Below are 14,096 nucleotides of genomic sequence, written 5' to 3'. Positions count from 1 at the left end.
GGAGTCACATACATGAAAGCTGACATGTGCCCAAGATCCGTAGTAAAGCCCTCACTGTTTGTGGGATGAACTGTAACGCTGAAATTAGATTGGATGGAGTGGAGAATCTCACCTTGAACAGGTAGGCTCTTGCTGTTGTGGTGTCTAGAGCAGCTCTTTATAAAGCTCCTATTCTCTGTACTGAAGGTAGTATGGATTTTTATGGTTGGCACAGAGATCCAGAGATTGGAATAGTGTTAATGCTCTGGATGTTTCTGTGACCCTGTGGATTCTGGGGGACACTTAAGGATATTATGAATATTATAAAACTGCAATGAGTTGTGCCAGATTTGCCATGTAAGATATTTGCAAAAATGTTATAACTTGCCAGATATGATAATCTCATTTATGTATTTGTATCACCTTTGTATTATGAGTTATAAATATGTATGTTTGTAGTTCAAACTTGTGCTATGCTTCTGGCTGTCACCCCCAGACAGTTTAGGTGTCAGCTCTGCCTAGTCTGCTTGATGGCCCATTAAGAACCATCAGCTATACAAGTGACCCATTGAGAGAAGGCAGATACACCTTATGACTCACATACATATGGACAGAACTCTAAGGCCTCCAAGCCATGTGCTGGGCAGTTTTTTGTTTGAAACAAACAAAGCACAAGCCGCATGGCAAAAGAATATAAAAGGCAGCTGCATCTTCTCCATTTTGTCTTCAGTCCTGCTTCTTACCTCTGGAGGAACTTTACTACAAATTGAAACTCTGAACAAAGGACTGAATGATCCATCCAAGCTATAGATGTATTCCAGAGGGACTTTCAGCAAACTCACCAATACTGCTAGGAACTTGATATATGGACTTTGAAGTATTTGTATGTATGTGACTGCTTTACCATTTAATGTATCTCTTCTTGTTTTTGTTTTTTTCCTTTATAATAAATCTTTAGTTTTAGACACTAAAGGATTGGCTGGCAGTGTGGTATTTTGGGTAAGATCCAAACCCATACTGACGCGGTAATGGGGCTGACCCTTTGGGGTCAGAAGAACATTTTGTATATGTGAGCAGAGTTTAAAATAACTTCTCACTGTACTGGACCTAGGTGCTGACTCGGAGCCGGAGACTGAAATACAATAAATGGGGCTCTATGATACATATATTTGTTTCTTGATAACCAGTGTGGGGGGATCAGAAGCACAGTTTATGACTGGTTGAGGAGATTAACTTCAGTGTTACCCACCAGTCTTGGGAGTATCTGCTCTCCCTTTTGCAGCCTGCCCTGACCTTGGCATTTCCAGTGAGGGCTGCCCCAGGCACAATGGGTCAGAGCTGCCAACTGGACCTCTTGAGGAGACTGACCACTGAGAAGTCAGTCATCCAAATATGGGAACACAGATATTCCTGACTGAGCCGCTACCACTGAGAGTACCTTTGTGAACACCCTTGGGATCATGAAGAGTCCAAAGGGGAGAATTTGATGTTGATAGTGATCAATCCCTATTACGAAGCATAGGAAATACTTATGGGAGAGGTGGATGACTACATGAAAGTAGTTTTCCTGTAGGTGGAGGGCAACAAATCAATCTCCTGGATTGAATGATGGAATTATGTTAGCTAGTGTCATCATTCTGAAGTGTTGTGCTAGGACACAGTTCAAATTCTTGAGGTCAAGGATTGGTGTCCACCCTCCACCTTTCTTGGGAACAAGGAAGGAACTGGAATAGAACCCTCTTTTGAGGAACTCTGGTGGGACTGATTCTATTGCTCCTAACAGGAGGAGAGAAGGAACTTTTTTTAGTAGCTCCTTGTAACAGAGTGTCCCTGAAAAGAGTCAGGAAGGGGTGTGAGGAGGAGGAGGAATGAAATGAAAGTACATAGAGTAACCCACTTTGATGAGCTACAGTATCCATTTATCTGAGGTAAGTGTATAGTGAGACTTTGGCAAACCAGGAAAGTGCCTGAAACCACTATGGCTTATTGCTAAAAGCAGCCAAGTCAGCAGGCTTAGCTTAACCAAGAAAGGAGGGGAGGGGGGTTTTTGGGTGCCAGAGAGGGCAGCTTGACCCTGAGTCCTTCCTGATAAGAATTGTGTTGATGTTGCTGATATATTTTACAAGAGCAGGATGTGCCCCAGGAATGTCTATTGGGGCCTCAAGGCTGCAAGCTCTGGAAAAACCCACACCTGGTTAATCGATAATCAGAAGGAACCTCTCGCTTGACCACTGAAACTGCTTACTTAACAAGTTTTCTTTAAGGGACACGTCATTCTATTACCAACGTATAAATAAGGGGGAAAAGTTTGAGGTAGTGGGACTCTTCAGGACTGGACTCTCCCTCTGGATGCATCTTGTGTTCCCCACTAGCAGACGGGCTGCTGCTGTGCCATGCAAGAGCCACACTCAGCTTTGGTAATTATCAAGGGTTGGGGGTGTTTTACTAACCTGTTGCGGACGTGTGTATAAGTGCTTGAGACTAAGTAAAGTTTAGCTTTAAGTGAAAGCACTCGTGTTGTCCTGTTTGTGCCAGCCATCTATTGGTCGGACGGCCGTGTCTCCCCTGATTTATTATTTCCTGACACCACCTCGCACAGAGCAAAAGTTACCAAGAGCTTTGGGTTGAAAGAACCCCAGGTAACAGAAGGTACTCCTAGGCAAGTAAGTAGCATGATAGATTATCTCCAAAGGAGGGGTAGTTTCACAACAGCTGATCGGATTGCCTGATGCCCTCGACTGAAGTGTCGAAAGTGCCTTTTAGAGGGAGTGGCTGATTGAGTAGAAGTAGGGGTGGGAGGCCCCCATTTCTATGGACTGGACTTTCTCCTAAAGGGCTCCTGAAACTTAGTGAAAGTGTGCGGATGGTACCAAAATGATCTTGATATTTGAGTGGGTTGGAATCTAATATAGTGCCTTTTCGTTGCAAGCACATAAATGGGACCTTTCCCTGGGGACAGATGTTGACTAAGAATGTTTTGACTCTTGGACTTCTTTTACTGGAATTTGAAGAGTGTTCACTAGCCTTTCCATGCCATTCTGGAAGGTCTTAAAATCATCAGCATAGGAGAGTGGTGGTGGTATTACTGTCTTGTCTCGAGATGAAGAGAACTTTACAGATGGAGATGAGAGCGCCTAAGCCAGAGACTCTTGCTTCTCCTGTATATCGCCCCGTACTGGAGAAGTGCACAGTACTGGAGAACGGTTTGTAGGTGTTGGTGGACGGTATGATACCAGTGAGTGCCAGTGCTTTCTCTTAGGCAGCCAATGGAGTTGGTCGCCATAGTGGCCCCATGTGTCCTAGTAACCCCACTACAGTGGGGGATAAGGGAAGGGACCCAATGATAATCTCTGTCTGGGCCTGTGATGTTTGGTAGGTTTCCTAAGATCCTCATCATGAAAGGGACTTATGGTGGTAGGGTAATATAGTATCAGGATGGATCCCAATACCGAAATCTCTGAGTACAACACATCTTTCCCGAGCTAAGGATCAGGGTGGCTTCCAATGTCCTAACTGGTACCAAAGACTGGAGACTTAAGCAAGTCTCAACTTGCTACTTTCTCAGAGGTACTGGGGACATGACACGAGTAGATCTTCTCCATATTGGTGACTCTGGGTTCATGAGAGATAATGAGATTCTCTGAAAAAAGGAACTGGGAAGGAGGTGGAGGGCTCTGATAGCCTTACTTGAAGTTTGGGATGGTTCCGATTGGCGAGATGTAGGTTGTTGAGGTATCGAGATAATTGTAGTCTCATCTCCTCTTTCAGAGGTATGCTTAGATGCTGGTACCATGACACTGATGATAGACCTGTGTCTCTTGCAGTGCTGCAAGATGTCAGACGGTGCTGCCTCAGTAGTTGCTCTGGTGATAGCTATGTCCAAATGAGGTTTTGCCTCTGTCCCAAGGCTTCAGTACCACACTCAGAGCTTCTACAATACCCCTAGCGGGACGAGAGGTCTCCTGAGAATGGGTCTTATGGGGCAATCTACCTCTTTTCTTCATTTCCTTGTTTGAAGTGATAGGTTTCCTCTTCTTTAGAGTTTTAATGTCCAGAGCTGCAAATGAAGCAGCAACCAGGACCAAGGTGGCCTATGATGTAGAGACCAGTGTTCGGGGGGATAAGGACTTCTCCAGAGCTAGAGCTGAAAGATCCAAGAAGTGGAGGGGAAGGAGCCCCCCTCCCCTCTTCTACTAACACACCAGTGTTAAATAAAATAAATAGGTATCAAATGAATGCAGAAAACACTATTAAAATAAATAATAACGTAGAGAATTCACAAAGTGAAGGCAGGAAGCTGCATACAATAGAACACTCTGTCTCAAGCCACAGGCAGTTGAGAAAGAACAGCGTGATGGCAGGCTCATGCCTCCCCATAACCTCTCATTCAGAGAATGAGGCATTGCTCTCCGCAGGCCTATGATCACTACACTGCACACTCTGGCTGCAATTGCACAGGCATGCACACATCCTATGATGGAGCACCGACTGGAATATATACTTGGAAAAACTTAGAATTCCAAGATAGCATGCTTGTATAAGGATCATCAATTAAAACCTGTGATGGGGAGAGATTTTCAATTTTTGCAAAAGTGTACTGCTACAGCATATATATTTGTGCAAATATGCAGCTAACTACTACTGAGGTTTTTCATTATAGAAAGTATTTACAAGATTTCAGTGAAGCTACACCAATTTATGACCAGCTGAGTGTCTGGCATGGTTTTTTAGACTTCTCACCACAGAAAACAGAAATCATACTTCTTTACTTAAAAATCTTGAACGGGAGCTACTTGGGTAAGTATAACTGGATTTCATATTTCACTTACCACATGAGTGATTTTCAAGGTGTTACCATCAAATCTGCATAAGCTTGTGCTGTCTTCAAGAAAAATATCACATTCCTCCAATTCCTGTGCGTTACAAGGAGGATTTTCTTTGTCAGGGTTTGGATGCTGAAACCAGAAAACAATGAAATGCACTGAAAATCTGGAGTACCTGGTACACAATATTATACTAAACTATAATGAAGCTTTACAGATCAACAGCAATGATTTATATAACAATTTACAGTTCTGCAGCTTCTTTCATACTCAATGATCCAAAAGAATTTCATGTGTTTACTTATCTACCAGAAAAGCAGCCACTTCTGGGGTGGAAGGCAGTAGATAATTGGTATGCAACACAACGTGAAACAGTGTTGGAAAGGGAACTTTTTGTTGAGAATACCTTGACAATTCCCTTCTCTTAAGGAAAGTGCCATGCAATCTTTAATGTCCATGTATATCAAATAAAACTTCCATTTAAAAGGTCTCTTCCAAAAAACTCAAAGTAAACTTCATGGTAATCAATTTAGCTACTGTACCTGGTACCTGCTCTGGAATAAAGGGCTGGGAACCATGCTGGAATGAGAATCAGGGTTTCAGTTTATCCAGGGCCAAATTTAAGTCAATGGATTTAAATCAGGGATGAATATGGTTCCAAACTAGGTATTTCAAACTAAAGTCATCCCTTCAGCTAATGGTTATGTTACTTGCCATAGCACAGCTGTACTCCTAGATTCATGTGTGTATGTTAATTTTGCATTCATCGGGGTTGAAGTTGTAGAGCCTTTTCATTTGCTTAAGATACTGACAAAAGAATACTCACAAAAGGAGTGTTTCTATTTTGACTTTCGCAAAAAGAAAAGGAGTACTTGTGGCACCTTAGAGACTAACCAATTTATTTGAGCATGAGCTTTCGTGAGCTACAGCTCACTTCCGCTGTAGCTCACGAAAGCTCATGCTCAAATAAATTGGTTAGTCTCTAAGGTGCCACAAGTACTCCTTTTCTTTTTGCGAATACAGACTAACATGGCTGTTACTCTGAAACCTATTTTGACTTTGTTCACTTGTGGGTGTAATGAATAATTTTTAGGCCCTTTCGATTGTCTATACCTTTTACCAGTTGCCATGCTTCCCCCACACTTATTAGATTGACTGCATAGTAAAGTGTCATCTCAGCAAGACAGGTATTTTTTACCTTCAGTTTTAAACCTAGCACAAATGCCAGAAAGTGATGGGCTGACTCACTGTGTAGTAGCTCCTGTTTATCTTCCAAACACAAACCTCCTCTCAGCATTTTTAGTAATCACTTAAAATTGACATAAGATTTATAGCTCTCTTATCTTTCTGATAATGGAAAAGGATAAACACCTGGCCTCTGGCTGATATTTCTCAAGGCAGAAAGCGAACAAAAATTGAGAGCACAGTATGTAGTGGATATGTGCTAAGGGAGATGCACTCAGGGAAGCAGATAACCAAGCCCTTTTTTTAAAATCACTTTAATAAACTGGACTTCACAAAGCACAAGAATTTCTCTCTTGCTTTCAGCTAGGCATTTATAAATTACTCAGTCTACAATTGTAGAACAGTCGTACACTGAAAGGGAATTTATTACTGTTAAGCTACAGTATTTTCCATCTCTAATTTCTAGGAATCAGAAGAGTGGAACTTTGGTCAAAGGTATTAGTCTAAAATCACAGCTAGTCATAGTACAGACAATTTTTACAAACATCTGGATGGAGGAAACAGAGGGCAGCCTGACTTTTTGGGGGGCGGGAGTGGGGGAGAAGGAGATGATTGTTATGAGGAAAGGTTTCTTCTAAGGGAAGTTGAGTTTCTTAGTGGAGAAGAAACTTAGTTCAAATTCACTTTCTAACAGAAGCCTTCAAAATTATAAGGTGTGATACACATGTGTGAGTGTGTGTGTTTTTTGAAGTTTGACCAAAGTGAATTTGTTTGCGCTTTGTATTTATTGCCTCCTTCTTGCATTTTGCCTATAGATTGGAATTTTTGAACCTGAACAACAGAAAAGCAGTTTATGCTAGAAATTTCAATCTTGCCATGTTTAGCCGCCCTCTCTAAAGAAGGAAACAACCCAAAGCACAAGTTAACTGGTTGAGCTGCTTTAGAGTTCTTCAATTTCACAGATGCCTGTTAGAACAAGGATAAGTGCAGGGTCCTGCACTTAGGACGGAAGAATCCAATGCACCGCTACAGACTACGGACCGAATGGCTAGGCAGCAGTTCTGCGGAAAAGGACCTAGGGGTGACAGTGGACGAGAAGCTCGATATGAGTCAACAGTGTGCCCTTGTTGCCAAGAAGGCCAATAGCATTTTGGGATGTATAAGTAGGGGGCATAGCCAGCAGATCGAGGGACATGATCGTTCCCCTCTATTCGACATTGGTGAGGCCTCATCTGGAGTAGTGTGTCCAGTTTTGGGCCCCACGCTACAAGAAGGATGTGGAAAAATTGGAGAAAGTCCACCGAAGGGCAACAAAAATGATTAGGAGTCTGGAACACATGACTTATGAGGAGAGGCTGAGGGAACTGGGATTGTTTAGTCTGCAGAACAGAAGAATGAGGGGCGATTTGATAGCTGCTTTCAACTACCTGAGAAGTGGTTCCAAAGAGGATGGTTCTAGACTATTCTCAGTGGTAGAAGATGACAGGACAAGGAGAAATGGTCTCAAGTTGCAGTGGGGGAGGTTTAGGTTGGATATTAGGAAAAACTTTTTCACTAGGAGGGTGGTGAAGCACTGGAATGTGTTACCTAGGGAGGTGGTAGAATCTCCTTCCTTAGAAGTTTTTAAGGTCAGGCTTGACAAAGCCCTGGCTGGGATGATTTAATTGGGGATTGGTCCTGCTTTGAGCAGGGGGTTGGACTAGATGACCTCCTGAGGTCCCTTCCAACCCTGATATTCTATGATATTCTATAACTTTTCCATTCAAGTTTTTGGATGATTTATGTTAAGTTTTTGGATACCTCAATTAAAGCTACTTCCTTTTAGGATGAGTTGGTAAAGGGTACATTGCAAGTAAACAGCACCTTTCTCCCTTTTCTCTCTTCATAATTGGTACCTGCTTTGCTTAGAAGATGAAGAGCTCACAGCCAAAGTGAGGTGCAGAATTAGGGCTTGTCTACATTACTGCACGGGGTCGATCGAAGATACACAACTTCAGCTTCATGAATAGTGTAGCTGAAGTCAACACACTTCGATCTACTTACCACGGTGTCTTTACTGCGGTAAGTTGACAGCTGACGCTCTCCCGTTGACTCCGCTTGCGCTTCTCGTTCTGGTGGAGTACCGGAGTCGACGGGAGAACACTCAGCGGTTGATTTATTGCGTATCGTATTGACCCCTGCTGGATCGAATGCTCCCTGCTGATCTAGCGGATAGTATAGACAAGCCCTTAGACTAGCTGTTGTTTTAGTCTGAAAAACAGTTACATCTAGTTCTCAAGCATCTGCTCCAGGACATTAATTCTTGACAGTCTTTCTTAAAATCAGGTCCGCATCCCATTAATCTTAAAACAATTTTTTAAAAGACCGGATTAAGAACATGCCATGTCTACCAAGCACAATATTGCTATAGGTCCATTTTCAAAGTTCATAATAAAACACAACCCTGTATTCTAAAATTTTTATTAGAACACACTCTCTCCTGGAGCACTTCAATTTATTCTACCACAAAATTTATTCGTTAGCAAACAGATGCAAATGAGTGACAATGAGCCTTCGTTTGAGATTGAAGGATTAGAATCAAAGTATTGTGCAGGTTAGAAAAATATATTTTATTGGATTTTCTAAAATATTTTAAAAATCTGACAATTGCAATGGCATTTTTGATAAATTGTTACTTTGTAGTTCAGCATCATTTCAACACAAACTAGTTTTAAAATAAAATACTAAACTTCATTCAGGTTTTAGCTTAAAAAAGGCAGTTTATGCCTTTTAAATCTTAAAATTAATTAGCATTTTTGTTTATCTCAGTAGCCAAATCCATTGTTTGTAAATATAAAATTTTAACACTCCTGATTCACTAATAAAACAGGTGTATAATTTAAGATTACCTGTAAACACACCCAAATATTGAATCATATCACCTACAAACCACAGTATTTGACCTGCAAAATTAAATAATGATTTTAATAAAATGTCCTCTGGTTACTTTACATCACCTACTAGGTTATCAGCACTGACATGAATAGGAGTTGAGGGCACTGAGCAGGATCAAGCCTTATATAATGCATTTATAGCTATAAAAATCCAAGCTCAAAAAAATATTTTACCACGTGCTTAAGAGATTTGTTAAATAAGGTGAATTACTTAGCTAATTCAAGCTACAGCTTAAACACTGGAAGACCCTCTCCCTCCCCCCCCAAAAAAACCTATCCCAGAGATAGACTTTTTGGGAAGAAAAAAACAAACAAACTAAAAAATTACATCACAAGTCACTAACTGTGACTTAATGACCAAAAGACCAATTCTTTTCTCTTTAACCCCATCTGGAGGGGTGGAAAAAAAGATTAATCCAAAACTTCATACATCAGGATCCACAAGGAGTCATATTTCTCAGATTTTATATCAGATATCACTTTCTAACTAAGTCCAAGCAGCAGTTAAAATGACAGGTTTTTTGTTTTTGTTTTAAATAGGACTTTCAGGACAGTAAAAAAAAAAAAAGAGAGAAAGCTTCATATAAATGTGAGTTAAGCTTATCTTTTCAGTTTTCTTTTTAAATGTCATTTACACTCAATCAATATTAAACTATGTACAATTTCCCCAGAAAGGAAAATGTAGGGGATACTCTAATTTATTAAAAACAAGAATTTAAATCATACTGGTTGGAATTTCACTTATTATTTTGATGTATTCATGGGCCAAACTAATCCTTGATGCAACATTCATAAGGTCAAGTTACGCCAAAGTTTAATTTGGCCTGGAGTTTCTATATACTCTACCGGTTATATTTACATGACCATAATATATTTTAAAACCTACATAATTCTCAACCCAGTAATTCTCCACAGTATTGCAGTATATACTGCAGATTATTAAAGGTGGGGATGGTTGCACTGACTATTAAAGTTGCCCAACACTTCTCACTAAAAAACCCTGTTTTTAGTGGTTTATAGCTTTCCCAAACTTTAACCACTTAGGTTGAAATTATCCATGCTGTTGTCTGCCTCAGACTGATTCTTCTGGAACTTCTCAGCAAAAAGGGTCCAGCTGTTTCCAACAATGAGGCGAGGGGGAAAAATATGTTCTTTTACCCATGTTACAAAATTCTGGTGACCTCTGAAAAGATCTAGCTCTCCCATGCTTTATAGCAGGGACTCAAAATTTGGTAGGAGAGTAACCTGTCAGGGATGAGCTTTTTCCCCTCTCTATGAAAAATTTGGCCAAGTTATAAACCTTTGGAAAAAAAAATCAGTGTGCACATGCTCAGTAGAGACTTGCTAGAGCTTAACAGCTAAAGTCTCCAAAGGTTCCATCCTCACTGAGCATGCTCGAGCCTCTCAAGTCCTAGTAATCCAACTGAAGTCAATGGGAGCTGTGCTTTGAACACAAAGCGCTATACAACGCTAAATTCTCTGAAAAATCATGTCCTACGCATTTCAATTTGGATACACAAAGCTAGTGGAAATTTTTGACCTTAATCTTTGTGCCTGAGTTTTCCTTTGTCAACTGGAGATAATACCACCCTCCTCACCTCACAGGAGAGTGATGAAAATAAAGTCATTAATGTTTGTGAAGCATTTGGATTCTATAGTGATGAGCACCACAGATAAACCATAAGGAAAGCAATAATTCTGTCTTCAGATCAGGGTTTGAATAGTGTGCACTAAATAAAGCATAGGGCCACACAATACTGAATAGCTGCTGTGTAACTATTTTTATTTAGCATGTGCATAGTCATCTAGCCAAGCGATGGCATCTTCAGTGGTGTGATGCAGTTCTTCTAAGCCACTGCTGAACCTAGTCAGCAGGCATTCATCGACAATGTGGGTCATCGTCTGTGTTGCGCTGCAGCTACACAACGGGCTGTCACAAAGGCCCCAGCGATACTGGTTGGCTGCACAGAAACCTTGCCTGGTCCAGAACCTGTTCAACCGGGACCACTGGCGATGGGGCAGGTCAAAACCAGGTGGGCAAATTGTGGAGTCGGCGACAAGGGACTGGTTGGGGATTATAACACTTATCCATTCCTCTTGCCAAAGTGTTTCCGCCCTAATGTCCTGGCGGGGTGGATGAGACAATAATGGGTGACGTGAGAGCAAACATGTAGTTGGTGGTTTAAAAAGGTCATTGTGCAGTGGCTGGCTTGAGTTGGCACGTACTTTCTCCAATAACTTGCCAGTGGCAACCTCTCGTCTGATATGAGGAGGAGCAATATTGCTCAGAACTGGAAGCCACGGGAGTGGAGTGCCGGAGACGCAGGGTGCCAGAGATGATACGCTTGGCAACATGTAACTGCGTATCCGCCAGTTCGGTGTGTGACATTCAACTCCAAACTGGTACGCAGTACTCTACCACCGAATACGAGGTGGCAAGAGCTGACGTCTGCAAAGTTGGAGCACGAGCACCCCCATGACGAACCTGCCAGTTTGCTAAGAAGATTGTTACCTGTCTTAATTTTAGCTGCTGCCTTCTTCAGGTGGGCATGGTAACTCAGTGTGCAGTCTAAGGTTACACCTAATAGACCGGTTCTACTTCATGCTTCACCTTCTGAACATTCAAATAAACACTGTCTATCCTGTGTACTAAGTGAAGCAGGGGGCCTGTGAAAAAAATAGTATGTGATCATGTAATTGAAAAGTCTGTATCAATATGCATTTTCATGAGGGGGTCAAATTTAGGTTGTATACGCATAGCATTTTCTACCTTTTGAGTGCTTGAATTTGCAGCCTTGTTGTTCTTTTAATATATTTTGTGTTATATTTTAAACAGTGGAATAATTAATTATGAAAATGCCACTTGCTGTTCCATAATTGAGAGCGTTGAGATTTGCACTTAAAGCAGGGATTCAGTTACTTAGTTATATATGAAAAATTCACCTTACAATCCCCAAAGTTACAGCACTTTCAGTACTGAATGAATTTTCTGAGAATTTGCAAGTAAATGTATTAATCAATTTAGGAGTTACAATTAATTTTAAAATGAGCTCTTTAAGAAATTTACCACTCTGTCAGACAAATTTTGGTCATGAACAATCTTCATAATAGAATAATTAAGACCTTTCAAATTTCTCATATAGTTAAAACTCATTGACATTTCATACCAGGGCTACATTTTTTTAAAAATTATGATTACTGAACTTTTTGCCATTAATTTTCAAACTGAAACTTAAGTCTTCAGCAGGGATGATGGACAGTGTTCTATGACTGACAACTTTGCTCTTTCCAAAAAAGGCTCCATTCGCTCTCAGTGGGAGTGAGGCAAAAGTGCCTTTCAAGAAAATATTCACCCAGGGCAGAAATTGTATTAAATAGTCATCATTGTAAACAGTCAGACCTGCAATATAGTGTTGTAAGATAACAATCTCATCTCCATGGTAGCTACACTGAGACTCATTCAGGCAGGCAATTGTCTCACCCACTCAGACATGGCTAGATCTCCAGTGCAGAAGACACACCAAAAACGTAAAAATCATATGAGTCCATGTCCTTGCCTGATCATCACTTCCTTAAAGACGTTCTCCCTAACGCCTTTGATTCTACAAGCAGGAAGAATAACACAGCGCCACCCTTAAAGCTCATGGACTTTGTAAGGATTACTATACTCCATTCCAGATAATACTATCCTTCCCCAAAACCAGTTCTGGTAAAAGATCAGGACCTCTCACCATTCACAGCTGACACACATACTTGCTTGCAAGTTCACAGAACCTGGCAAGAACAGGGCTGGCATTGCAAAAACACACACATTCCTAAGTAGTACTAGGCACAGGACACTCATGCAAACACATTCCAGAAGGGTGGTACCAGAACACCCTGATACAGAGTTATCGTGTAAACACACTCCCTGAAAGATAACACAAGGACACACTGACCCCCTGTTAAAGATAAGAGTCGGTTGATGGGGTGATGAATAGAGATGTTTTAATCAACCCAAAATGTACAAGGTAAACAGTGGTAATTAACCACCTCGGAGGGACAATACATAACTTGATGGTATCAGTGTATAAAAGAAGAGTCACAGAGGTTGTGTCTCCATCCAGACGAGGCGGGGGATGGAAAGTCCCACCATTCATTGAGCTGGTCCATTGTTACAGGCATACATGTGTTAGTGGTCCTGTAAAGTTTCCGGAACACTAGGACAGTGCTTCATCGATAATAAAATGAAATGAGTCAGTGGTTTTATTGGGCAGTTCGATCGAGGTCTGTTGTGTCAGCTATCTGCGCAGAGCTGGGACAGCATACTGAAAGAACACACGCACCCAACAACTAACTACAGTAGGAAAACAAACACACAACACACCACACTCAATCATCCTTGTGTGCTTTGTTGAGCAAACAGTATGTCAGTTGAATTCAGACTGTGTGTGGATTACATTATAATTTAAACCTCATATTGTATGTAGAGATTATGAAAAATTATTAAAAAGATACTTGGTGCCACTATGGTTTGATACTTATAACTGACCAGAAGAGAAATGTTAGTAGTTAGAATCCTAAATGACCTGACTGACTACATAATGTCAGGGAAAGGAGAGCCTGGCTCCCCAAGAAGGTACAACTTGAGCATCTCTATGAGGATTTTCAACTGTTATTTTTAATTTTAATTTCTTACCATTTCTTCAGAGGTAAGATGCATCAGACGTTCAGCTACCGCAGAACACTGGGAAGAGTCCATGATTAATTCTCCTCGTGAGTCACCCACTATCAGCTCTGGCCACATGGGTCCTTCATCTTTCTTAATTAGAGAAATCTCCAAACTAAAGGACAAATATGGGGTTGGAAGGTAAGAATATATTTAACATTAAAGATAATATTATATTCGGAAGCTGACAATCACCACCTCTAAATGTGGATTTTAGAGGAGGGGAAGGATTAACAATCCAAAAATTATATCCTAATTTTTGCAATTCACATAATCTGCAATAAAAAGTTTCCTTTTGTAGTTACTCCAAAGTAATGATATCCATCAGAAAGTCAAAACAAAAATAGATGCAGGTGACATCTAGAGGCTTTTCATAAATTACAAGGCCAGAAGGGACCATTGTGATCATCTTGTCTGATCTCCTGAATAACCACCCCAAAATAATTCCTAGATCATATATTTTAGAAA

At 40.9% G+C, this 14,096-nt stretch overlaps 1 protein-coding gene across 1 annotated transcript in view; it reads right to left on the bottom strand.

Annotated features, from left to right (window-relative positions):
• Positions 1 to 14,096, bottom strand: part of NUDCD1 (NudC domain containing 1) — a 149,316-nt gene that overhangs the window by 24,667 nt on the left and 110,553 nt on the right. The window contains exons 7-8 of the mRNA XM_084619573.1: positions 13,599 to 13,743; positions 4,809 to 4,934 (exon numbers count right to left, since the gene is read on the bottom strand). Coding sequence (XP_084475699.1) covers positions 4,809 to 4,934; positions 13,599 to 13,743 — 271 coding nt within the window. The remainder of the gene's footprint in view (positions 1 to 4,808; positions 4,935 to 13,598; positions 13,744 to 14,096) is intronic.

Source organism: Lepidochelys olivacea (assembly GCF_965140295.1).
Source record: "Lepidochelys olivacea isolate rLepOli2 genome assembly, chromosome: 2".
In the NCBI taxonomy this organism is placed as follows: Eukaryota; Metazoa; Chordata; order Testudines; family Cheloniidae; genus Lepidochelys; species Lepidochelys olivacea.
This window is presented reverse-complemented; position numbering and strand designations above follow the sequence as displayed.